The 26,990-nt window shown below is 54.7% G+C and overlaps 2 protein-coding genes across 4 annotated transcripts in view; one reads left to right on the forward strand and one right to left on the reverse strand.

Moving 5' to 3' along the window:
* The window catches only part of NUMA1 (nuclear mitotic apparatus protein 1), a 52,150-nt gene extending 38,830 nt beyond the window's left edge, over positions 1-13,320 (reverse strand). For 2 of the 3 annotated variants that reach the window (XM_044286724.1, XM_044286722.1), the window contains exons 1-4: positions 13,176-13,320; positions 3,206-3,281; positions 2,033-2,118; positions 80-150 (exon numbers count right to left, since the gene is read on the reverse strand). In XM_044286724.1, the coding sequence (XP_044142659.1) occupies positions 80-150; positions 2,033-2,118; positions 3,206-3,247 (199 nt within the window). In that variant the 5' untranslated portion in view covers positions 3,248-3,281; positions 13,176-13,320. Of the gene's footprint in view, positions 1-79; positions 151-2,032; positions 2,119-3,205; positions 3,282-5,665; positions 5,859-13,175 lie in introns of those variants that run through there. The other variant, XM_044286723.1, reaches the window with a different exon arrangement.
* A 9,656-nt stretch (positions 13,321-22,976) lies between these two features.
* On the forward strand, positions 22,977-26,616 carry LRRC51 (leucine rich repeat containing 51). Its single transcript, XM_044287670.1, has 5 exons — positions 22,977-23,097; positions 24,341-24,427; positions 24,819-25,024; positions 25,858-26,006; positions 26,251-26,616. Exons 2-5 carry the CDS (start codon positions 24,349-24,351, stop codon positions 26,387-26,389), a joined length of 573 nt encoding a protein of 190 aa, XP_044143605.1. The 5' UTR covers positions 22,977-23,097; positions 24,341-24,348; the 3' UTR covers positions 26,390-26,616.
* The last annotated feature ends 374 nt before the right edge of the window (positions 26,617-26,990 follow it).

Raw genomic sequence — 26,990 nt, forward strand, 5'->3', positions numbered from 1 at the left:
CAGCAGATATCTTGCAGTATGTAGTAGGCGGTGCGGCCCGTAGTGACTGTGTACAATGTAGAGAAGCCCCTTCACTTACTCTGTAAGAACTTCAGTCTGTCCTCCAGAGGCTGCTCCAGGATCCGGGCTGCGTCATCCACGTTTCCGTTCCTGTAATACACGTACGTGGCCGATATCATAAACTGATACTAGCGCTGCCTTACATAATCGCGTCATCATCACTTATAGGAGACCCGGCTGATCGGCACCATGTCTAAGGTATCAACGATTCAAAAACTTTCCACTGGTTGGAACCTCTATGGGACCGGTGCCAAGATGTCACCCACAGCCGTACCCAGCCGCCAGCTGAGGATCTGCAGGCAGAGGAACACAAGGGAGGGGTATACAGAATGGAGAACAACTCCCATCATAGAGGATGTAGATGAGGCCCTTTAACAGGGTTGTCCACTCCTTTATCCTCAGGATGGGGCATCAATATCTAATGGTGAGGTCTGACACCCCGCACCACCGCTGATCACCAGCTTCAGAGCAGCTCTGGTGTCAGAACAACACAGCTCGGTCCACTGCTGCCAAATAGGACCAGCTCTGCAGTACCCGCTCCCGCCACTGGGGGGTTGTGGCTCTCTCCTGGATTTTTTTCTGTCACGGTCTTAAAGGGGTTGTTCAAAAGCGGGAAAACATTGCTGCTTTCTTAAAATGACAGCTCTGCTCCCGTCCACAGGTTGTCTGCGGTATTCCAGATAAGCCCTATTCTCTTTAACCCCTTAACGACCGTCCGCCTGTCGTCTGACACAGGCAGTGCAGATCCTCAGACTCCTGCGCCAGGAATCGGCTGTTACTAACCACCCATGTTCTTACCGCGGGCTCCTACTTAACGGCCTCCTCTGACCTCGGCTTTGATCACAATGCGAGGGGACTCAACCAGGCGATCGGGTCACTGGATTACGCAGTGAGCCGATCATGGCTGGGGGAGCGATGCTCACTCAGTCCTGGGAACCCATGGAGGACTCTGGGCTGTCTGCACTGTAAGTGCCCCATCAGTCCAGGGGCCGTGTGCGGTACTGCAGCCGAGCGCCACCAACATGAACGGGACTGTGCTGCAATACCGTACGCAGACAGGACAGGTGGGGCAGCCATGTCTTTCTAAGGCCTCTCTTACATGAACGTAAGGACTCAGTGCCCGTGCTGCTGGCCACATACGGCGGTACCACAATACATTGGTCACCAGCCGTGTGGATTCCGCATCACGAATGCGTAACCATTTACTTGAACGTGTCCGCAAATCCAGAGATGCGGTGCGTAATGGAACCCCACGGAAGTACTACGGAGTGCTTCTGTTCTACAAAAAGATAGAACTTGTTCTATCTTTTTGCGGAACGGACAGATAGCGGGCCCCATTCAAGGGAATGGGTCTGCGATCCGCATGCGGCTTCCCCGCGGTCAGTGCCCTTACGTTCGTGGGCAAGAGGCCTGGGCACCCAGGACGCAGCATTTATTTTTTCATCTAGGGGACCATAGATGGCAGACCTCATCCTTCATTCGGCCTCCGGTGACAACTGGGTGAGAGAAGGCACCCAGCCACCCAGTCTAACTACTCAGGTACCCAACAGGCTTTGCCTTTCAGTTCTTCACCATTGTTAAGATCTCTGCTTGCCGTCAGTGAGAGGCCACAATACTTGTATACATCCAGAGGCTGACCTCACACGTCTCACCTCTGAGGGTTTCATCCACTATCATGTCCTGCCCATTTGTGACAATGGATCAGTCTGAAGCCGGAGGATTGTCTAGACTTCATACAACTGTAACAAACCCTCAGCTGTCAGAAGTAGAAGGTCAGGACTCACGACATAGACAATGAATGCATCAGAACTTCCAGCTCATGACGATGAAAGGTTCCTGTAATTATCAGGAAAACATTGTCCAGCCCCGGAGCAAAGTCATATGGTATCAATGTTGGTGCTGATGGCACGCCTGTACAGAGCGGCGCCCCCTAGAGGTGGGGCGTACCATCACTGCAGGGGATGCTACTTACAGCTTTGTGACGATTTTGATGAAGATGTTCAGATCCTGCATCTGGGAGAGCTGCACGATGGGCTCGTCCACCTTCAAGCTGTTCACCTGGTGGAAACAGGAAGACTTTATTGGGGGCGCACGTGTCCCGGGACGGCCATTGCTATCATTTATGGCATGTATCACTGTACATTTAAGAGGAGGTTCACATACATAATATAAAGCACCATGAACAGGTAGAGGACCCTGCCCACAAGAGCTTACAATTGACAAGGGAAGGACACAGCAGGGGAGGGTAAAGGCTGCTCGTCTGGCTGTGTGCATGCTTATTGCAGGTGGCAGGTTTTCAGGGTACTTTTGAAGCTCTGGATGTTGGGGGGAGCGGGTTCCAGAGGAGGGGAGAGGCACAGGAGAAATCCTGTAGACGACTGTGTGAGGAACAGAGGAGAACAGAGAAGGAGGTCCTGTGAGAAACGGAGAATACGGGTGGAGATGTATCGGGGGAGCAGGTCAGCGATGTGCGGAGGGGACAGGTTGTGGATGGCCTTGTATGTCATAGTATTGATTTTTCAGGGCAATGAGGGCCAGTGAAGGGACCGGCAGAGGAGACACGAGGGGCGAGGTGGATTAGTCGGGCAGCAGAGTTGAAGGTAGATTGCAGGGGAGCGAGGGTGCTAGATGGGAGGCCACAGAGGAGGATGTTGCAGTAGTCCAGGTGGGGGGGGGGGGGGGGGTGATGAGGGCATGCGCTAACATTTGGGGTGAGGAAGGAGCATATACGAGAGATGTTCCAGGTGGAGGTGAGGGTTTGGATGCGTTGTTTGAAGGGCAGAATCAGATGTTACCCTCAGGCAGCGGACCAGCGAGACTAACTGTACTGGACAGGTCGGGTCGGGGGCTGAGTGACCCGGGGGAAAGGTGATAAAGTCAGATTCAGGGGTCCAAAGAAACCGTTCTCTGTATGTACACCTCCATACTGGAGACTCATTCTCCACCAGCTTCCATTACATTAAAGGGCTCTTCCCTAGGACAGGCCTTTCCTTTGTAATTGGTGGGGGTCCGACCCCGAGGACAGCAGAAACAGGTGCCCCGGCGGTCAGACCCCAGCGGCTCACGTGGACTCGGGATGATGGCGGGCTGCTTCATCTACGCTGTGGAGAAGTAGTAACCGTAAGATCAGACGTTCAGTCCTTACCCATGTGAGCAGCGACTCCATCAAGGTCCCGTGTAGCGACATCCTCACAGCGCACCGGGGTCACACAGCGTGTAATCTGCGGGAAGAGAAGCGGCCGTCAGATCAGCGTGAAAAAGGCAAAAACTAAAGAACTCCTTATAATGTCAAAATGAGCAGGATCAGAGAGAAATCCATGACCCTGCTCCAACCACAGCCTGTAACTGCTTCTGAAATCCTCTGTGCTGCTGGTACTCTGCTCCTTCCACTGTGTAACTCTCAGGCTGTGACCTCACACAAGCTCAGCACACTCCTCTCTTGAAATCCTCTGTGCTGCTGGGATAACCCTATCCCTCCTCCCCCAGGTAACTCCCAGTGTCTAATCCTATTGGCAATACAAAAACGGGCCATTAACCCATTACATGTGACAAATACCAAAGACTAAGCTCCATTCTTAAACCACAAGGATCAAACTCTCAGCTCATGGCACGAGACTGGCACACGCTGCGCCGGCGGCCACAGGGGACGCATCTCTGCGCCAGATATATCGCTGAGCTCTCACCTGCGGCTCTGAGAGCATGCTGGGAGTTGTAATCATTAGATCTCCAAGGCCAGACATAGCAGCTTCCATAACAGCACCCTGCAGACTGTATACCGCCCTATAGTGAAGCATCACCACAGGACCAACCACTAGAAGGATGGATGACCGCACTAGACTGAGTGATGGGGACTGAGCAGACTGTATACCGCCCTATAGTGAACGGGGGGCTCGGTGACGACTGCTGAGCAATGAGCGGCAATCTGTGCCTGATACATGTCACCGCTAACGGCCACGTAATATCCGCCTTCGTTACAGCATCTCCCGCCAAACACCTTCCAGGACGGGTGACAACCAATTATACAAAGTCCACCCAAGGAACACGATAAGGGCAGTAACCCCTTCACTGCCAGCGTCACATCCTGATGACCGACAATCTCGGTCTGTCCACATTTTGAAGGCTTACGCTTGCTGCCAGTGAATGGAGGCCTCCTTCTTTAAAACAAAGTCCAATACCCATTCAGCTCTCCTCCTGCCCCGGATGGTTCTTAGGCCTCATGCACATAAACGTATTTTTTCCCTGCATCTTTTGTGGGTCGGATGTGGACCTTATATAATGAAGGTTATAGAGTCAGTGAACGCGGTGTCCTGTGGATATGAAGAAAGTGCACATTCACTGACAGCAAGCAGTTACACTACATCTGCTAGAAAGCAGCAGCGCTTTCCATTCACATCACGCCTGCCACGGCTCCGGAGGTCAGGGTCACATGTTCATCTCTTACACAACTGCCACTTGGGTTAAAGTTGAGCAACTTTTATTATTTCTTATTCTTCTTCTGACGAGCGGCGAAAACCGGTTAACGGCAAAGACAAGAGGGCGGGGCATGGACCAACAGGGCGGAGCATGCGCCAGACACCCTTTACCGGGTCAGTCTCCGCACTGTGGACATCCTGAGACAATACATAATTATGAGCCCCCCCTCCGTTAATATATTTGGCGCATCGTAGACTTCCACATTTTTAAAGAATTGCTTTAGAATGACGGATGCAGTCTGTAGAGATGGCACCGCTCAGGAGCTGGGCGAATTCGTACAGCTGACCCCCAGTAGCAGAGTCCGTGATTGGAGACAACTCTGATCACAGACATTTAACTCTTCAGATGCCATCATCAACTGCGACCACAGCATCTGAGGGGACATAACAGCAGCGTCCCCCACCTGATGATCGGCTGAAAGCCTGCCCCCCAGTGCCCCCCCCCCACCTGATGATCGGCTGAAAGCCTGCCCCCCAGTGTCCCCCACCTGATGAATAGCTGGAAGCCTGTCCCCCGGTGCCCCCCACCTGATCATCGTCTGGAAGCCTGCCCCCCGGTGTCCCCCACCTGATGATCGGCTGAAAGCCTGCCCCCTCCAGTGTCCCCCCACCTGATGATCGGCTGAAAGCCTGCCCCCCCCCCCAGTGTCCCCCCACCTGATGATCGGCTGAAAGCCTGCCCCCCCCAGTGTCCCCCCACCTGATGATCGGCTGAAAGCCTGCCCCCCCAGTGTCCCCCCACCTGATGATCGGCTGAAAGCCTGCCCCCCCAGTGTCCCCCCACCTGATGATCGGCTGAAAGCCTGCCCCCCCAGTGTCCCCCCACCTGATGATCGGCTGAAAGCCTGCCCCCCCAGTGTCCCCCCACCTGATGAATAGCTGAAAGCCTGCCCCCCCAGTGTCCCCCCACCTGATGAATAGCTGGAAGCCTGCCCCTCAGTATCCCCCACCTGATCGGCTGGCAGCCTGCCCCCAGGGCCGTTCTCCTTTACCCCCGGCTTTACACACGGGGGGCTTATCAGGACCTGTGTAGATCTGCAGGGCTACACGACGACTCCCAGCATTAACCCCTTATTCACCAGAGCACCTCTACATAATTAACACGAGCAGAGAAACAATTGCTGCAAACTCACTCTGAAGCGGTGACTGAGACGGCCGCCTCCGCCCCACCACCCACCACGGGGGAGGGGGCAGAGTAATAACTTTGTAAAGTTCAGGCCACTTCACGGGGCAGAGCTGTGGGCACAGCGGTGGCACGGCAGCCTCAGAGCAGCTTCCATGGCAGATCAGCTTGTATTTCCATGCCAAGTCCCAGCATGCTCCGGGGCAGTGACACCGCTCTGGGAGGAGGGAGAGGAGCAGCAGGGTTAGGCTGAGCGGCACATATGTGTTCATGTGTGGCTGCACCGCATCTACTCCGCAGCGTTAACCCTTCACTGACAGACACCCTGCTGTTCTGTACCTCGCCCTCACAGCCTGGAGACATCAGACCCGGAGCCGTCCTCCGTCTATTGAATGGCTTCCTGGTCAACACAGATCAAAACTGGAGTGCGTGAAAAGCAGGGTGACAACCCCCCCCCCCATCAGCACCTGGGAGTCAAGCAGGAGACCACTGCTCTCAGACCGAGGACCACCCGGGGGACTGCAGCAGGAGACCACTGCTCTCAGACCGAGGACCACCCGGGGGACTGCAGCCCGAGACCACTGCTCTCAGACCGAGGACCACCCGGGGGACTGCAGCCCGAGACCACTGCTCTCAGACCGAGGACCACCCGGGGGACTGCAGCCGGAGACCACTGCTATCAGACCGAGGACCACCCGGGGGACTGCAGCCGGAGACCACGGACCACCCGGGGGACTGCAGCCGGAGACCACTGCTGACAGACCGAGGACCACCCGGGGGACTGCAGCCAGAGACCACTGCTCTCAGACCGAGGACCACCCGGGGGACTGCAGCCCGAGACCACTGCTCTCAGACCGAGGACCACCCGGGGGACTGCAGCCCGAGACCACTGCTCTCAGACCGAGGACCACTGCTCTCAGACCGAGGACCACCCGGGGGACTGCAGCCGGAGACCACTGCTATCAGACCGAGGACCACCCGGGGGACTGCAGCCGGAGACCACGGACCACCCGGGGGACTGCAGCCGGAGACCACTGCTGACAGACCGAGGACCACCCGGGGGACTGCAGCCAGAGACCACTGCTCTCAGACCAAGGACCACCCGGGGGGACTGCAGCCGGAGGCCACCGCTCTCAGACCAAGGACCACCCGGGGGACTGCAGCCGGAGACCACCGCTCTCAGACCGGGACCACCCAGGGGACTGCAGCCGGAGACCACCGCTCTCAGACTGAGGACCACCCGGGGCACTGCAGCAGGAGACCACTGCTCTCAGACCGAGGACCACCGGGGGACTGCAGCCGGAGACCACTGCTGACAGACCGAGGACCACCCGGGGGACTGCAGCCAGAGACCACCGCTCTCAGACCAAGGACCACCCGGGGGACTGCAGCCGGAGACCACCGCTCTCAGACCAAGGACCACCCGGGGGACTGCAGCCGGAGACCACTGCTCTCAGACCGAGGACCACCCGGGGGACTGCAGCCGGAGACCACTGCTCTCAGACCGAGGACCACCTGGGGGACTGCAGCCGGAGACCACTGCTCTCAGACCAAGGACCACCTGGGGGACTGCAGCCGGAGACCACTGCTCTCAGACCAAGGACCACCTGGGGGACTGCAGCCGGAGACCACTGCTCTCAGACCAAGGACCACCTGGGGGACTGCAGCCGGAGACCACTGCTCTCAGACCAAGGACCACCTGGGGGACTGCAGCCGGAGACCACTGCTCTCAGACCAAGGACCACCTGGGGGACTGCAGCCGGAGACCACTGCTATCAGACCGAGGACCACCGGGGCACTGCAGGATTCTCTATGACCCGATGATTATACATTTTTATATTACGGTCTTGTGAAGGCGCAGGGTACAAGACCCCAGCAGCGGGCGTGCTCCCGAAGTACCTGACACACTCAGACATAGCAGATTTGCAGCAGAACTTTCCACCACTTTTGGTTCTAACCCTGAGAATTTGCCTGATCAGCAGTGGTCTCCAGCTATGAGATCACTACAACTCCCAGCATGCACACCACTGGATTATAATTTACACAGGCCGCAAATTATAACAAGCTGCGACGCCCCTGAAAGGATTTTGTATTATCGCAAAATTGTACCCCAAAGGCGGCACCGGTCTAATGTAATGTTCTACCCCCCGGCACCTATCTCTGGAAACAGTTCACCCAAATGATGGGGGGGGTCCTCACCTCATCCTGACCGCCCCCCAAGGGCCTCATTGTAGGAGAGCAGAGGACCCCCATAACCAGGAAGCGCAGGGAAGTCAGACATTGAGCCTTGATGTATGGGGCAGGCCTTGCCCCGCTGCCTAATGAACACAAAGGTCACGCGACTGCGACCTGCGCAGCTCCCCCAGTGACACACGTGTTCCCAAACGGAAAAAAAATAATTGGGTGCAGAAAACCCGCGATACGGTACCAGGCGGTCTCATGTTCACCGAGCGCATTTTCTACATGAGGAAATTGTCATGCTGAGCGGCTTTGACAATCCGCAACATAGCGTGTTTGTGCAGCTGACGCGCCGCGGCGTGCAGATTATCCAATGTGTCTGCATCGGAACAGCACTAAACACTGCTAGGGGGGCGTTCTTTAATATGCCGTCTTCACATGGATTTTCTGCACGGAAATACGCACTGTGTGCACACACCCTTATACTTGACATACCAAAACAATACAGCGCGTCAGTGCCGCAGGGCTCAGCATCACCCCCTGGTGAAGGAAAAGCCCCGCTCCCCTGTTCTGAGCAGTCCCATGCCTGCGCTGAGATCTCGTCTGTCGTCGCCTTCACTGCTGCAGCCACTCACGTCACTGCTGAGGCCAATGAATGGCACCAGGTGCAGAAGCAGCAAGGAAGGCGGAGGCGCGTCCATATTCTCCAGTCAAATCATGGAAGTGCAGTAATGCAGTGGAAGTAATCACATAACCCCCCCCCCCCCCCCCCCCGTCAGAATCAGATCCACAGCTGCTCCAGATCATGAAGGCCCCGCCCCCCCCGCCCCCCCAGTCAGGCGGTGCCGATCACAGTGACCGAGCAGAAGGCGACTCAGAATCCGCCGCTCGGTTCTGTTCACAGATTTCACCATTTACAGTGGAAGAATAAAAATCTACATAAAAAAAGTTACATTTTGAAGTTTTTGGTGCAGAAACTCTTCTGTGCGTCACCTGCGCCCAGTGATGTGAACACGGGCCTGACCGTACACATCACTGTCACCCCCTCCATTTACCCCTGGTGTCACCCCCTCCCCACTATTTACCCCCGTGTCACCCCCTCCCCACTATTTACCCCCGTGTCACCCCCTCCCCACTCCCTCTATTTACCCCGGTGTCAGCCCCTCCCCCCCCTCTATTTACCCCGGTGTCAGCCCCTCCCCCCCTCTATTTACCCCGGTGTCACCCCCTCCCCCCCCCCTCTATTTACCCCGGTGTCACCCCCTCCCCCCCTCAAGCAGGAGACCACTGCTCTCAGACCGAGGACCACCCGGGGGACTGCAGCAGGAGACCACTGCTCTCAGACCGAGGACCACCCGGGGGACTGCAGCAGGAGACCACTGCTCTCAGACCGAGGACCACCCGGGGGACTGCAGCCCGAGACCACTGCTCTCAGACCGAGGACCACCCGGGGGACTGCAGCCGGAGACCACTGCTCTCAGACCGAGGACCACCCGGGGGACTGCAGCCGGAGACCACGGACCACCCGGGGGACTGCAGCCGGAGACCACTGCTGACAGACCGAGGACCACCCGGGGGACTGCAGCCAGAGACCACGGCTCTCAGACCAAGGACCACCCGGGGGACTGCAGCCGGAGACCACCGCTCTCAGACCAAGGACCACCCGGGGGACTGCAGCCGGAGACCACCGCTCTCAGACCGAGGACCACCCAGGGGACTGCAGCCGGAGACCACTGCTCTCAGACTGAGGACCACCCGGGGCACTGCAGCAGGAGACCACTGCTCTCAGACCGAGGACCACCCGGGGGACTGCAGCCGGAGACCACTGCTGACAGACCGAGGACCACCCGGGGGACTGCAGCCAGAGACCACCGCTCTCAGACCAAGGACCACCCGGGGGACTGCAGCCGGAGACCACCGCTCTCAGACCAAGGACCACCCGGGGGACTGCAGCCGGAGACCACTGCTCTCAGACCGAGGACCACCCGGGGGACTGCAGCCGGAGACCACTGCTCTCAGACCGAGGACAACCTGGGGGACTGCAGCCGGAGACCACTGCTCTCAGACCAAGGACCACCTGGGGGACTGCAGCCGGAGACCACTGCTCTCAGACCAAGGACCACCTGGGGGACTGCAGCCGGAGACCACTGCTCTCAGACCAAGGACCACCTGGGGGACTGCAGCCGGAGACCACTGCTCTCAGACCAAGGACCACCTGGGGGACTGCAGCCGGAGACCACTGCTATCAGACCGAGGACCACCGGGGCACTGCAGGATTCTCTATGACCCGATGATTATACATTTTTATATTACGGTCTTGTGAAGGCGCAGGGTACAAGACCCCAGCAGCGGGCGTGCTCCCGAAGTACCTGACACACTCAGACATAGCAGATTTGCAGCAGAACTTTCCACCACTTTTGGTTCTAACCCTGAGAATTTGCCTGATCAGCAGTGGTCTCCAGCTATGAGATCACTACAACTCCCAGCATGCACACCACTGGATTATAATTTACACAGGCCGCAAATTATAACAAGCTGCGACGCCCCTGAAAGGATTTTGTATTATCGCAAAATTGTACCCCAAAGGCGGCACCGGTCTAATGTAATGTTCTACCCCCCGGCACCTATCTCTGGAAACAGTTCACCCAAATGATGGGGGGGGTCCTCACCTCATCCTGACCGCCCCCCAAGGGCCTCATTGTAGGAGAGCAGAGGACCCCCATAACCAGGAAGCGCAGGGAAGTCAGACATTGAGCCTTGATGTATGGGGCAGGCCTTGCCCCGCTGCCTAATGAACACAAAGGTCACGCGACTGCGACCTGCGCAGCTCCCCCAGTGACACACGTGTTCCCAAACGGAAAAAAAATAATTGGGTGCAGAAAACCCGCGATACGGTACCAGGCGGTCTCATGTTCACCGAGCGCATTTTCTACATGAGGAAATTGTCATGCTGAGCGGCTTTGACAATCCGCAACATAGCGTGTTTGTGCAGCTGACGCGCCGCGGCGTGCAGATTATCCAATGTGTCTGCATCGGAACAGCACTAAACACTGCTAGGGGGGCGTTCTTTAATATGCCGTCTTCACATGGATTTTCTGCACGGAAATACGCACTGTGTGCACACACCCTTATACTTGACATACCAAAACAATACAGCGCGTCAGTGCCGCAGGGCTCAGCATCACCCCCTGGTGAAGGAAAAGCCCCGCTCCCCTGTTCTGAGCAGTCCCATGCCTGCGCTGAGATCTCGTCTGTCGTCGCCTTCACTGCTGCAGCCACTCACGTCACTGCTGAGGCCAATGAATGGCACCAGGTGCAGAAGCAGCAAGGAAGGCGGAGGCGCGTCCATGTTCTCCAGTCAAATCATGGAAGTGCAGTAATGCAGTGGAAGTAATCACATAAACCCCCCCCCCCCCCCCCGTCAGAATCAGATCCACAGCTGCTCCAGATCATGAAGGCCCCCCCAGTCAGGCGGTGCCGATCACAGTGACCGAGCAGAAGGCGACTCAGAATCCGCCGCTCGGTTCTGTTCGCAGATTTCACCATTTACAGTGGAAGAATAAAAATCTACATAAAAAAAGTTACATTTTGAAGTTTTTGGTGCAGAAACTCTTCTGTGCGTCACCTGCGCCCAGTGATGTGAACACGGGCCTGACCGTACACATCACTGTCACCCCCTCCATTTACCCCTGGTGTCACCCCCTCCCCACTATTTACCCCCGTGTCACCCCCTCCCCACTATTTACCCCCGTGTCACCCCCTCCCCACTCCCTCTATTTACCCCGGTGTCAGCCCCTCCCCCCCCTCTATTTACCCCGGTGTCAGCCCCTCCCCCCCTCTATTTACCCCGGTGTCACCCCCTCCCCCCCCTCTATTTACCCCGGTGTCACCCCCTCCCCCCCCTCTATTTACCCCGGTGTCACCCCCTCCCCCCCCTCTATTTACCCCGGTGTCACCCCCTCCCCCCCTCTATTTACCCCGGTGTCACCCCCTCCCCCCCCTCTATTTACCCCGGTGTCACCCCCTCCCCCCCTCTATTTACCCCGGTGTCACCCCCTCCCCCCCTCTATTTACCCCGGTGTCATCCCCTCCCCCCCTCTATTTACCCCGGTGTCACCCCCTCCCCCCCTCTATTTACCCCGGTGTCATCCCCTCCCCCCCTCTATTTACCCCGGTGTCACCCCCTCCCCCCCTCTATTTACCCCGGTGTCACCCCCTCCCCCCTCTATTTACCCCGGTGTCACACCCCCGCCCCCCTCCTATTTACCCCGGTGTCACACCCCCGCCCCCCTCCATTTACCCCGGTGTCACACCCCCGCCCCCCTCCATTTACCCCGGTGTCACCACCCCCGCCCTCCTCCATGTACCCCGGTGTCACAGCCCCTCCCCCCCTCTATTTACCCCGGTGTCACCACCCCCACACCCCTCTATTTACCCCCGGTGTCACCCCCCTCCCCCCTCTATTTACCCCGGTGTCACCCCCTCCCCCCTCTATTTACCCCGGTGTCACCCCCTCCCCCCTCTATTTACCCCGGTGTCACCCCCTCCCCCCCATTTACCCCGGTGTCACCCCCTCCCCCCTCCCTCTATTTACCCCGGTGTCACCCCCTTCCTCTATTTACCCCGGTGTCACCCCCTCCCCCCTCCCTCTATTTACCCCGGTGTCACCCCCTACCCCCTCCCTCTATTTACCCCGGTGTCACCCCCTCCCCCCTCCCATCTATTTACCCCGGTGTCACCCCCTCCCCCCTCCCTCTATTTAACCCCGGTGTCACCCCCTGCCCTCTATTTACCCCGGTGTCACCCTCCCCCTCCCTCTATTTACCCCGGTGTCACCCCCTCCCCCCTCCCTCTATTTACCCCGGTGTCACCCCCTCCCTCTATTTACCCCGGTGTCACCCCCTCCCCCCTCCCTCTATTTACCCCGGTGTCACCCCCTCCCCCCTCCCTCTATTTACCCCGGTGTCACCCCCTCCCCCCATTTACCCCGGTGTCACCCCCTCCCCCCATTTACCCCGGTGTCACCCCCTCCCCCCATTTACCCCGGTGTCACCCCCTCCCCCCTCCCCCCTCCCTCTATTTACCCCGGTGTCACCCCCTCCCCCCATTTACCCCGGTGTCACCCCCTACCCCCTCCCTCTATTTACCCCGGTGTCACCCCCTACCCCCTCTATTTACCCCGGTGTCACCCCCTCCCCCCTCTATTTACCCCGGTGTCACCCCCTCCCCCCTCTATTTACCCCACCGGTCTCTCTCTCGGGCGGTGATGACGCAGATGCAATCACAAGGCCTCCCGGCGCCGTACACTACAGCAGTCCACACCGGAGCACCCCGACACTCACCTGCACCGGGGATTCCCGCTCTCCGCCGCCTGCGGTCTCCTCACAGTCACGGCAACAACTCTATTCAAACCCCGAGCCGCCGGCGGGCCAGGCCGCCATTGGCTGCACTCTGTCTGCGCGCCTCCAGCATGACGTCACGTCCAGAGCCCCGCCCCGCCTTCGTGTACTAGTCAAGAGACGCCCCTCTACCAGAGCCACACCCCCTGCTGCTCAAACATCAGATCAGAGCGTGATACCACGGAGCTGTAGAGACTGCTCTGTACACGGAGCTATAGAGAGTGACTGGAGACTGCTCTGTACATGGAGCTATAGAGAGTGACTGGAGACTGCTCTGTACATGGAGCTATAGAGAGTGACTGGAGACTGCTCTGTACATGGAGCTATAGAGAGTGACTGGAGACTGCTCTGTACATGGAGCTATAGAGAGTGACTGGAGACTGCTCTGTACACGGAGCTATAGAGAGTGACTGGAGACTGCTCTGTACATGGAGCTATAGAGAGTGACTGGAGACTGCTCTGTACATGGAGCTATAGAGAGTGACTGGAGACTGCTCTATAGAGAGTGACTGGAGACTGCTCTATAGAGAGTGACTGGAGACTGCTCTGTACATGGAGCTATAGAGAGTGACTGGAGACTCCTCTGTACACGGAGCTATAGAGAGTGACTGGAGACTCCTCTGTACACGGAGCTATAGAGAGTGACTGGAGACTCCTCTGTACACGGAGCTATAGAGAGTGTCTGGAGACTGCTCTGTACACGGAGCTATAGAGAGTGACTGGAGACTGCTCTGTGCATGGAGCTATAGAGAGTGACTGGAGACTGCTCTGTACACGGAGCTATAGAGAGTGACTGGAGACTGCTCTGTACATGGAGCTATAGAGAGTGACTGGAGACTCCTCTGTACACGGAGCTATAGAGAGTGACTGGAGACTGCTCTGTGCATGGAGCTATAGAGAGTGACTGGAGACTGCTCTGTACACGGAGCTATAGAGAGTGACTGGAGACTGCTCTGTACACGGAGCTATAGAGAGTGACTGGAGACTGCTCTGTACACGGAGCTATAGAGAGTGACTGGAGACTCCTCTGTACACGGAGCTATAGAGAGTGACTGGAGACTCCTCTGTACACGGAGCTATAGAGAGTGACTGGAGACTGCTCTGTACATGGAGCTATAGAGAGTGACTGGAGACTGCTCTGTACACGGAGCTATAGAGAGTGACTGGAGACTGCTCTGTACATGGAGCTATGGAGAGTGACTGGAGACTGCTCTGTACATGGAGCTATAGAGAGTGACTGGAGACTGCTCTGTACATGGAGCTATAGAGAGTGACTGGAAACTGCTCTGTACACGGAGCTATAGAGAGTGACTGGAGACTGCTCTGTACACAGTGGCGTCGCCAGGTGGGGGCCATGGCCCCCCCTACATCAAGCTGTGCCCCCCCAACTAAAATGTCCCCCATTCATTTTGGTGGTGGATGGTCTGTGCTGCGCTGCTGTGCACTGTGTAGGCACTAGGCAGCCCTACCGGACATCTTCTTCACATCTGATGATCTGTCTCGGACTCGTGCAGTTGCGGTCTCACTCTCTAGTCTCCACCCACCGCCGCCCCGGCCGCGTCCCCGGCTCCGCCCCCGGCTCCAGGACCTGACCAGTTGAGTCAGACTCAGTGGCAGTGAGACGAGCTGATTCTGATTCATTCATCTACTGGCAGCAGCTGCTTAAAGTCCTATTTTTTTGGGGGAACTTAAATTCCTTATAATGCGATATATTAATATATAGTGCTCTTACTCATTTTGGTTTGGTAGTTTCTTCAAAAAACGGACTTTTATAATATGTAAATGAGCTCTCTACCAGCAAGTATCCTCCTTTCATAAAGACGCCCCCTCCTCATGTTGATTGACAGGGCCAGCGAACGCGCTCGTCCTCTGGCTGGCCCTGTCTGCGTTCAAAATTTGGTGCCTGCGCCGTACCGGTCTTCAGTTGGCGCAGGCGCACTGAGAGGAGGACGCTCGCTCGGCTGCTCCATCCTCAATGCACCGATGACGTTACATCTACACCCGGCGCAGGCGCACTGAGAGGAGGATGCTTGCTCGGCCGATCCATCCTCAATGCGCCGATGACGTTACATCTACACCCGGCGCAGGCGCACTGAGGAAGGAGCGGCCGAGCGATGGTCCTCCTCTCAGTGCGCCTGCGCCAACTGAAGACTGGTACAGCGCAGGAGCCAGATTTTGAACGCAGACAGGGCCAGCCAGAGGACGAGCGCGTTCGCTGGCCCTGTCAATCAACATGAGGAGGGGGCGTCTTTATGAAAGGAGGATGCGGCCGCTACCTACTTGCTGGTAGAGAGCTCATTTACATATTATAAAAGTCTGTTTTTTTAAGAAAAATGAGTAAGAGCACTATATATAAATATATCGCATTATAAGGAATTTAAGTTGCCCAAAAAATATATATGACTTTAGTGGGGTGACAGAAGCCCTTTAAGCCAGCCAGGCCCAGACTAGAGAACAGACAGTGTGTGGCGTGGCCCTACCCTACCGATACCGAACAGACTGGACTGAGCCTGACCTAGTGGAGACGGTGTGTAGCAGGTTAACTTAAAAATAATAAGGTACAACTTACAAGTAGAGACTGAGTGGACTGACTAAGTCTCTTTCTATTCTAACTAGAGAGATTAGATCTGACTGAGTCTGAGAGGAGAGCTGGCTGGCGGCTGCCCCAGAATCTTCCTGATTTAAAAGTTAAAGGGGTTCTGCACTTCAATTTAACTGATGATCTATACTCTGGATAGATCATCAGCTTCTGATCGGAGGGGGTCAGACACCCGGGACCCCCGCCGATCAGCTGCTTAAGAAGGCACCGGCGCTCCAGTAGCGCCGCGGCCTTCTCACTGTTTACCGACGGCCCAGTGATGTCACGAGTTACGACTAGTATCAACTAGCGTGGACGCGGCTAAGCTCCATTCAAGTGACAGAGCTTAGCCGCGCTCAGGCTAGTTGATACTAGTCGTGATGTCAGTCAGTGGGCTGGCGGTAAACAGTGAGAAGGCCGCGGTGCGAGCGCCGCTGCCTTCTCAAACAGCTGATCGGCGGGGGTACCGGGTGTCTGACCCCTGCCGATCAGAAGCTGAAGATCTAGCCAGAGTATAGATCATCTCAGTTAAATAAAAGTGCAGAACCCCTTTAAAGTTACTGTCAGTGCAGCCTGGATGATTACAGTGTTTACTTTACCGTTTAGAGAAATCATGTTCAAATGTGAGCGGTGGGAGCGTGATGTCATGAGTCATTACACAGGGGAGGAGGGATCTGTGGATGATACTCTTATAGTGTTATAGGGAGGGGGATCGGGGGTCTGTGGATGTCATGAGTCATTACACAGGGGAGGAGGGATCTGTGGATGATACTCTTATAGTGTTATAGGGAGGGGGATCGGGGGTCTGTGGATGTCATGAGTCATTACACTGTTATAGGGGGGGAGGGATCTGTGGATGATACTCTTATAGTGCTATAGGGAGGGGGATCGGGGGTCTGTGGATGTCATGAGTCATTACACTGTTATAGGGGGGGAGGGATCTGTGGATGATACTCTTATAGTGTTATAGGGAGGGGGATCGGGGGTCTGTGGATGTCATGAGTCATTACACTGTTATAGGGGGGGAGGGATCTGTGGATGATACTCTTATAGTGTTATAGGGAGGGGGATCGGGGGTCTGTGGATGTCATGAGTCATTACACTGTTATAGGGGGGGAGGGATCTGTGGATGATACTCTTATAGTGTTATAGGGAGGGGGATCGGGGGTCTGTGGATGTCATGTGAGTCATTACACTGTTATAGGGGGGGAAGGATCTGTGGATGATACTCTTATAGTGTAGAAGGACCTCCACTAGAAAGGATGACTATTAAATCGTTTGATGCATGTGTCTTTACAGAGGAAGATGTTCTAAGTTTGCTGTCTAAAGTGAAGACAAGTCACAGGGGCCTGATGAGATACACCCAAAATTATTAAAAGAGCTTAGTGGTGAGCTGGCAAAACCGTTAACAGATTTATTTAACCAATCATTAGTAACAGGAGTCGTCCCGGAAGATTGGAAATTGGCAAATGTTGTGCCCATTCACAAGAAAGGTAGTAGGGAGGAATCGAGCAACTATAGACCAGTGAGTCTGACATCAATAGTGGGGAAATTAATGGAAACCCTATTAAAGGATAGGATTGTGGAACATCTAAAATCCCATGGATTGCAAGATGAAAAACAACATGGGTTTACTTCAGGGAGATCATGTCAAACAAATCTTATAGATTTTTTTGACTGGGTGACTAAAATAATAGACGGCGGAGGTGCAGTAGACATTGCATATCTGGATTTTAGTAAGGCTTTTGACACTGTCCCACATAGAAGACTTATCAATAAACTGCAGTCATTGAGCATGGACTCCCATATTGAGTGGATTAGGCAGTGGCTGAGTGACAGACAACAGAGGGTTGTAGTCAATGGAGAACATTCAAAACAAGGTCATGTAACCAGTGGGATTCCACAGGGATCTGTACTGGGACCAATTTTGTTTAATATCTTCATAAGTGATATTGCAAAAGGCCTCGATGGTAAGGTTTGTGTTTTTGCTGATGACACAAAGATATGTAACAGGGTTGATGTTCCTGGAGGGAAACGCCAAATGGAAAAGGACTTAGGAAAACTAGAAGAATGGTCAGAACTCTGGCAACTGAAATTTAATGTGGATAAGTGCAAGATAATGCACCTGGGGCGTAAAAACCCAAGGGCAGAATATAGAATATTTAACACAGTCCTGACCTCAGTATCTGAGGAAAGGGATTTAGGAGTAATTATTTCAGAAGACTTAAAGGTGGGAAGACAATGTAATAGAGCAGCACGAAATGCCAGCAGAATGCTTGGATGTATAGGGAGAGGTATAAGCAGTAGAAAGAGTGAAGTGCTTATGCCGCTGTACAGAACACTGGTGAGACCTCACCTGGAGTATTGTGCGCAGTACTGGAGGCCATATCTCCAGAAGGATATAGATACTCTAGAGAGAGTTCAGAGAAGAGCTACTAAACTAGTACATGGATTGCAGGATAAAACTTACCAGGAAAGGTTAAAGGACCTTAACATGTAGAGCTTGGAAGAAAGACGAGACAGAGGGGATATGATAGAAACTGCTAAATACATAAAGGGAATCAACTCGGTAAAGGAGGAGAGAAGATTTAAAAGAAGAAAAACTACCACAAGAGGACACAGTTTTAAATTAGAGGGGCAAAGGTTTAAAAGTAATATCAGGAAGTATTACTTTACTGAGAGAGTAGTGGATGCATGGAATAACCTTTCTGCAGAAGTGGTAGCTGCAAATACAGTGGAGGAGTTTAAGCATGCATGGGATAGGCATAAGGCCATCCTTCATATAAGATAGGGCCGGGGCTATCCATAGTATTCAGTATATTGGGCAGACTAGATGGGCCAAATGGTTCTTATCTGCCGACACATTCTATGTTTCTATGTTATAGGGAGGGTGATCAGGGGTCTGTGGATGTCATGTGAGTCATTACACTGTTATAGGGGGGAAGGATCTGTGGATGATACTCTTATAGTGTTATAGGGAGGGGTATCGGGGGTCTGTGGATGTCATGACACTGTTACGGGGGGGGGGGGGGATCTGTGCCACTCTGTGGATGACACTGTTAGGCTCCCTTCAGACGTTCCTAACAGCGGCAATGTGCGGGTCCGCATTTTTTTTCGGGAACGGAATTGCGGACCCGGAAGTGCAGGACCGCCTTTCCGTATCCGGCTGCACATCGTGCTGCCCTATAGAAATGAATGGGTCCGCAATTCCGTTACGCAAATTTCGGATGTGTGAATGGGGCCTTATAGGGAGAGGGATCCCGATATGACACTGATATAGGGTGGATCTGTGGATGACACATAGCATGAGATGCTATAAACGGTATGTGTCATCAAAGTATCGCAGCATTTATAAGCATACTTGTGTAAATGTATCATTGTTATAGCTGCCCCCCTACTTTTGTCCTGGCCCCCAGTGTGCCCCCCCAAAATTTGAAAGCTAGAGACGCCACTGTCTGTACACGGAGCTATAGAGAGTGACTGGAGACTGCTCTGTACATGGAGCTATGGAGAGTGACTGGAGACTGCTCTGTGCATGGAGCTATAGAGAGTGACTGGAGACTGCTCTGTACACGGAGCTATAGAGAGTGACTGGAGACTGCTCTGTACATGGAGCTATAGAGAGTGACTGGAGACTGCTCTGTACATGGAGCTATGGAGAGTGACTGGAGACTGCTCTGTACACGGAGCTATAGAGAGTGACTGGAGACTGCTCTGTACACGGAGCTATAGAGAGTGACTGGAGACTGCTCTGTACATGGAGCTATAGAGAGTGACTGGAGACTGCTCTGTACATGGAGCTATAGAGAGTGTCTGGAGACTGCTCTGTACATGGAGCTATAGAGAGTGACTGGAGACTCCTCTGTACATGGAGCTATAGAGAGTGACTGGAGACTGCTCTGTACATGGAGCTATAGAGAGTGACTGGAGACTGCTCTGTACACGGAGCTATAGAGAGTGACTGGAGACTGCTCTGTACATGGAGCTATAGAGAGTGACTGGAGACTGCTCTGTACATGGAGCTATAGAGAGTGACTGGAGACTGCTCTGTACACGGAGCTATAGAGGGTGACTGGAGACTGCTCTGTACACGGAGCTATATAGAGAGTGACTGGAGACTGCTCTGTACATGGAGCTATAGAGAGTGACTGGAGACTGCTCTGTACATGGAGCTATGGAGAGTGACTGGAGACTGCTCTGTACATGGAGCTATAGAGAGTGACTGGAGACTGCCCTGTACACGGAGCTATATAGAGAGTGACTGGAGACTGCTCTGTACATGGAGCTATAGAGAGTGACTGGAGACTGATCTGTACATGGAGCTATAGAGAGTGACTGGAGACTGCTCTGTACATGGAGCTATAGAGAGTGACTGGAGACTGCTCTGTACATGGAGCTATAGAGAGTGACTGGAGACTCCTCTGTACATGGAGCTATAGAGAGTGACTGGAGACTGCTCTGTACATGGAGCTATAGAGAGTGACTGGAGACTGCTCTGTGCATGGAGCTATAGAGAGTGACTGGAGACTGCTCTGTACATGGAGCTATAGAGAGTGACTGGAGACTGCTCTGTACACGGAGCTATAGAGGGTGACTGGAGACTGCTCTGTACACGGAGCTATAGAGGGTGACTGGAGACTGCTCTGTACACGGAGCTATAGAGGGTGACTGGAGACTGCTCTGTACATGGAGCTATAGAGAGTGACTGGAGACTGCTCTGTACATGGAGCTATAGAGAGTGACTGGAGACTGCTCTGTACACGGAGCTATAGAGGGTGACTGGAGACTGCTCTGTACACGGAGCTATAGAGAGTGACTGGAGACTGCTCTGTACATGGAGCTATGGAGAGTGACTGGAGACTGCTCTGTGCATGGTGCTATAGAGGGTGACTGGAGACTGCTCTGTACATGGAGCTATAGAGAGTGACTGGAGACTGCTCTGTACACTGAGCTATAGAGAGTGACTGGAGACTGCTCTGTGCATGGAGCTATAGAGAGTGACTGGAGACTGCTCTGTACACGGAGCTATAGAGAGTGACTGGAGACTGCTCTGTACATGGAGCTATAGAGAGTGACTGGAGACTGCTCTGTACATGGAGCTATAGAGAGTGACTGGAGACTGCTCTGTACATGGAGCTATAGAGAGTGACTGGAGACTGCTCTGAACATGGAGCTATAGAGAGTGACTGGAGACTGCTCTGTACATGGAGCTATAGAGAGTGACTGGAGACTGCTCTGTACACGGAGCTATAGAGAGTGACTGGAGACTGCTCTGTACATGGAGCTATAGAGGGTGACTGGAGACTGCTCTGTACACGGAGCTATAGAGGGTGACTGGAGACTGCTCTGTACACGGAGCTATAGAGGGTGACTGGAGACTGCTCTGTACACGGAGCTATAGAGGGTGACTGGAGACTGCTCTGTACATGGAGCTATAGAGAGTGACTGGAGACTGCTCTGTACATGGAGCTATAGAGAGTGACTGGAGACTGCTCTGTACACGGAGCTATAGAGGGTGACTGGAGACTGCTCTGTACACGGAGCTATAGAGAGTGACTGGAGACTGCTCTGTACATGGAGCTATAGAGAGTGACTGGAGACTGCTCTGTACATGGAGCTATAGAGAGTGACTGGAGACTGCTCTGTACATGGAGCTATAGAGAGTGACTGGAGACTGCTCTGTACACTGAGCTATAGAGAGTGACTGGAGACTGCTCTGTGCATGGAGCTATAGAGAGTGACTGGAGACTGCTCTGTACACGGAGCTATAGAGAGTGACTGGAAACTGCTCTGTACACGGAGCTATAGAGAGTGACTGGAAACTGCTCTGTACACGGAGCTATAGAGAGTGACTGGAGACTGCTCTGTACACGGAGCTATAGAGAGTGACTGGAGACTGCTCTGTACATGGAGCTATAGAGAGTGACTGGAAACTGCTCTGTACACGGAGCTATAGAGAGTGACTGGAAACTGCTCTGTACACGGAGCTATAGAGAGTGACTGGAGACTGCTCTGTACACGGAGCTATAGAGAGTGACTGGAGACTGCTCTGTACATGGAGCTCTAGAGAGTGACTGGAGACTGCTCTGTACACGGAGCTATAGAGAGTGACTGGAGACTGCTCTGTACATGGAGCTCTAGAGAGTGACTGGAGACTGCTCTGTACACGGAGCTATAGAGAGTGACTGGAGACTCCTCCGTACATGGAGCTATAGAGAGTGACTGGAGACTCCTCCGTACATGGAGCTATAGAGAGTGACTGGAGACTGCTCTGTACATGGAGCTATAGAGAGTGACTGGAGACTGCTCTATAGAGAGTGACTGGAGACTGCTCCGTACATGGAGCTATAGAGAGTGACTGGAGACTGCTCTGTACATGGAGCTATAGAGAGTGACTGGAGACTGCTCCGTACATGGAGCTATAGAGAGTGACTGGAGACTGCTCTGTACATGGAGCTATAGAGAGTGACTGGAGACTGCTCTGTACATGGAGCTATAGAGAGTGACTGGAGACTGCTCTGTACATGGAGCTATAGAGAGTGACTGGAGACTGCTCCGTACATGGAGCTATAGAGAGTGACTGGAGACTGCTCTGTACACGGAGCTATAGAGAGTGACTGGAGACTGCTCCGTACACGGAGCTATAGAGAGTGACTGGAGACTCCTCTGTTGTGTCCCTTTCTCTGGATCGGGGGGAAGGTGGATTCCTCCACGTTGGCCCCTGTAATCTGCTGCTGTATTAGGTCAGGGCAGCACATTCCCTGACAGCAAGCAGTGATCATGACAATGGTAAAACATTCAAATACAAAAGAACATGACCACTACAGCCGGAATGAACACGAGGGGCGGTGCAGGTGGAAATCTGTGGAGGTTCTCAATCCATGTGGATGTAGCGCGAAAAAATCTACGCAAAACTTTTACTCTTCCTTCATATCCATGCAGCATGAGCGCCATGTCAGGCCCAGGGCAGCGAGGTGAAGCCGGGGCTTGAAGTTCTGCAGCAGATGGCAGGACTTCTCCACAAGATGGGCGACGAGAAAGCCGATAATCACCATGACAACCGCTTCCGGTCAGGTGGTCTGATCTGCTCAGGTCCTTCTTTTACTTCCGGTCAGGTGGTACGACACCGCTGGGCAGGTGCTTCTATTATTTCCGGTCAGGTGGTATGACACTTCCGGCCCGTTTTTAGTATATTTACAGTTACTATGGTGACCGCGGTCGCTAAGCTACGGCCCTGCTGATCGCCCTGGTCGTGAGTCCGGGAAGACGGGACGTGCGGCTCCAGCAGTGAGTATACGGGGGGCAGACGGTGAGGAGAGTCCATAGAAACCTGCACCCCACACAGTGCCGTCCTGTAGGGCAGACTGCAGACAGGCGGTGCTGCCCTCTGCAGGCGGCAGCCGGTAATACAGGCGAAGTCTCATTATTAGGTGTCAGGAACGTTCAGGGTTCGGTTTGGATGGAGGTGGGGGATACCTGGGACAGAACCTAATGCCTGGGAATGTCCCTCTGGGTCCATGTCTCTGGGGTGGAGCGCCTGAGTCTGTCCCTCTGGGTCCATGTCTCTGGGGTCGAGCGCCTGGGACTGTCCCTCTGGGTCCGGGTCTCTGGGGTCCAGCGCCTGGGACTGTCACTCTGGATCCATGTCTCTGGGGTCCAGCGCCTGGGACTGTCCCTCTGGGTCCATGTCTCTGGGGTCGAGCGCCTGGGACTGTCCCTCTGGGTCCATGTCTCTGGGGTCGAGCGTCTGGGTCTGTCTCTCTGGGGTCCAGCGCCTGGGTCTGTCCCTCTGGATCCGGGTCTCTGGGGTCCAGCGCCTGGGTCTGTCCCTCTGGATCCGGGTCTCTGGGGTCCAGCGCCTGGGTCTGTCCCTCTGGATCCGGGTCTCTGGGGTCCAGCGCCTGGGTCTGTCCCTCTGGATCCGGGTCTCTGGGGTCCAGCGCCTGGGTCTGTCCCTCTGGATCCGGGTCTCTGGGGTCCAGCGCCTGGGTCTGTCCCTCTGGATCCGGGTCTCTGGGGTCCAGCGCCTGGGTCTGTCCCTCTGGATCCGGGTCTCTGGGGTCCAGCGCCTGGGTCTGTCCCTCTGGATCCGGGTCTCTGGGGTCCAGCGCCTGGGTCTGTCCCTCTGGATCCGGGTCTCTGGGGTCCAGCGCCTGGGTCTGTCCCTCTGGATCCGGGTCTCTGGGGTCCAGCGCCTGGGTCTGTCCCTCTGGATCCGGGTCTCTGGGGTCCAGCGCCTGGGACTGTCCCTCTGGGGTCGGATGTCTCGGATGGTCCCTCTGGGGTCGAGCGCCTTGGACTGTCCCCATGGATCCGGGTCTCTCGGATCGAGCGCCTGGGACTGTCCCCATGGATCCGGGTCTCTCGGATCGAGCGCCTGGGACTGTCCCTCTGGAGTCTGCTCTCTGGGGTTGACCGCCTGGGACTGTCCCTCTGGAGTCTGCTCTCTGGGGTTGACCGCCTGGGACTGTCCCTCTGGATCTGGGTCTCTGGTACGGACATTATATTCCATGTCCTGTCTAATCTCCAGGTTCCGCCATGAGTAAACGGATCGACAATGACTGTGATTCGGGGCCCCCCGTGGACCTGGCTTTCAAGTGCATCAACACCATGGAAGGTAAGAGATCATAACTTTCACCATCTTCCTTATCACAGCATCTGCAAAGTGTCACCCCCAGCATGGCTGAACTAAGGGGTTAACGGGTCTACATGACGTCAGGCTCTCAGTCTACTACATGGCCAGTTTAAAGGGGAATTGCTGCCATCTTGTATTGCAGAATGGGGGTCATTAGCCGCCCAGGAACCTGCACCCCTCATTAATGCAGATGTTGCAGACACCAATGACTCCCATGGGTGAGCTCCCCCTTTCTCCTGATGGGTGCGGGTCCTGAAATGATGGGGATACCTCTAATGGCAGAAATGTCACTTTCCTGGTAGTTGCTATATACTCGTTAGGCGCCATCACTTGGTGTGACCCCCACCTCATACCCCGGTGTCCTTCCCCACAGATGTGCTGCAGGAGGACCCCCGCGAGGGTCTAAAACCCATAAAACGCTGTGAGAACGGGAGGCTGACGAGCCAGGCGCTGCGGCTGAATAACAACACCCTGACCGATATCCACGGCTTCCGGGAAATAGCGGAGAAGCTGCTGAGCGACCCGTCCCGCCTCTGCTGGATAGACCTGTCCTTCAATGACCTGTCCAATATAGACCCCGTAAGTCACACCCTGGGGGGCTGCAGCCGTAGGCGGAGCTGTCACCGCTAATATGTTATCGTCCAGGATGTGGTACTGCACAGAGGATTTCAGTAGAGGATTGTGCTGATCCTGTGGAGGGCACAGGCTGACAGTTACATAGTGGGAGGAGCAGGGTCCCCAGCAGCACAGAGGATTTCAGGAGAGGAGTGCGCTGATCCTGTGGAGGTCACAGGCTGACAGTTACATAGCGGGAGGAGCAGAATCCACAGCAGCACAGAGGATTTCTGGAGAGTGCGCTGATCCTGTGGAGGGCACAGGCTGAGAGTTACATAGTGGGAGGAGCAGAGTCCCCAGCAGCACAGAGGATTTCAGGAGAGGAGTGCGCTGATCTTGTGGAGGTCACAGGATGAGAGTTACATAGTGGAAGGAGCAGGGTTCCCAGCAGCACAGAGGATTTCAGGAGAGGAGTGCGCTGATCCTGTGGAGGGTACAGGCTGAGTTACATAGTGGTAGGAGCAGGGTCCCCGGCAGCACAGAGGATTTCAGGAGAGGAGTGCGCTGATCTTGTGGAGGTCACAGGATGAGAGTTACATAGTGGAAGGAGCAGGGTCTCCAGCAGCACAGAGGATTTCAGTAGAGGATTGTGCTGATCCTGTGGAGGGTACAGGCTGAGAGTTACATAGTGGTAGGAGCAGGGTCCCCAGCAGCACAGAGGATTTCAGGAGAGGAGTGCGCTGATCTTGTGAAGGTCACAGGATGAGAGTTACATAGTGGTAGGAGCAGGGTCCCCAGCAGCACAGAGGATTTCAGTAGAGAAGTGCTGACCATGATGTAAGACTTCTGGCTTTTAGGTCCTCACTGCGTACCGTCACCTGTCGGTGCTCAACCTGCACGGAAACAGCATCAGTCACCTGAGCGAAGTGGACAAACTGGCCGCCCTGCCGGACCTGAAGAGTCTCACCCTGCACGGCAACCCCATAGAAACGGAGAAAGGGTACAGGTGAGAGGAAATCTGCGACAAATCCACATGCTTTTGCAGCAGAATCATGGCCGCCCCTAATGCGAGTAGATATCCATCACATCTGGACGTTGGTGGTGTTGGACGCTCTGGCGGTATATACAGGAGGCCCACATGCGGGTACCCTACAGATATAGGCACTGCGGAGCAGCGGCGCCCTGTGTTTGCAGGCTCGCAGCGCGGCGCTCTTGTACACTCGCCTGATCTACACTTTGTGCCCCCTTAGATCCTACATCTTGTCGCTCCTGCCCAATCTCAAGTCCCTCGACTTCAGCGCCGTCACCAAACAAGACCGAGCCAGCGCCGAGGTGTGGAGACGTATGAACCTGAAACCAAGACGCGGGAAAAGGTCCAAGAAGGAGTGACCGACGTGGAGTGCGGCAATAAATGACCACCTACCCCTCAGGACAGTCACTGCCCATGTCAGCACCAGTGTGCCTGCTGTGCTCGGATCTCTGCTTGCCGTCAGTGAATGAGGATATTTTCTGAAAACCGATAGGCTTCATTCACATCTTATTTCCACTATAAGGCTCCATTCACACGTCCGTAGTGCGTTGCGGATCCGCAATACACCCTGCCGACACCCCCATAGTAATGCCTATTCTTGTCTGCAATTGCGGACAAGAATAGGACATGTTCAATTTTGTTCCGGAGCTGCGGACCAGAAGATCGGCGGCACGCTCCAGAAATGCGGATAGCACACTGTGTGCTGTCCGCATCCATTCCATCCCCATAGAGAATGAATGGGTTCGCACCAGTTCCACAAAATTGCGGACGTGTGAATGGAGCCTTAGAGCAGAACAAGGAGGAAACACTAAATCCATCTTGTGACGGACCCCACTATATATCACAGGTCTCTGCCTGGTACTGGACAAAATGGAGCAGCACGCTGATGTAAACTGCACCGATACACTGTAACAAACTATTGCAGCAGGTGAGTGCTGCACCTAACACAGGATTCTCTAG

This window comes from Bufo gargarizans, chromosome 3 (genome assembly GCF_014858855.1).
Source record: "Bufo gargarizans isolate SCDJY-AF-19 chromosome 3, ASM1485885v1, whole genome shotgun sequence".
NCBI classification, from domain to species: Eukaryota; Metazoa; Chordata; class Amphibia; order Anura; family Bufonidae; genus Bufo; species Bufo gargarizans.

Excerpts from the sequence above, each read along its gene's own strand:
- LRRC51 (XM_044287670.1), top strand. The coding sequence starts at position 24,349 with ATGAGTAAACGGATCGACAATGACTGTGATTCGGGGCCCCCCGTGGAC. Across the intron at positions 24,428-24,818 it reads GTGCATCAACACCATGGAAG|ATGTGCTGCAGGAGGACCCC; the intron begins GTAAGAGATCAT and ends CCTTCCCCACAG. Across the intron at positions 26,007-26,250 it reads GAAACGGAGAAAGGGTACAG|ATCCTACATCTTGTCGCTCC; the intron begins GTGAGAGGAAAT and ends GTGCCCCCTTAG.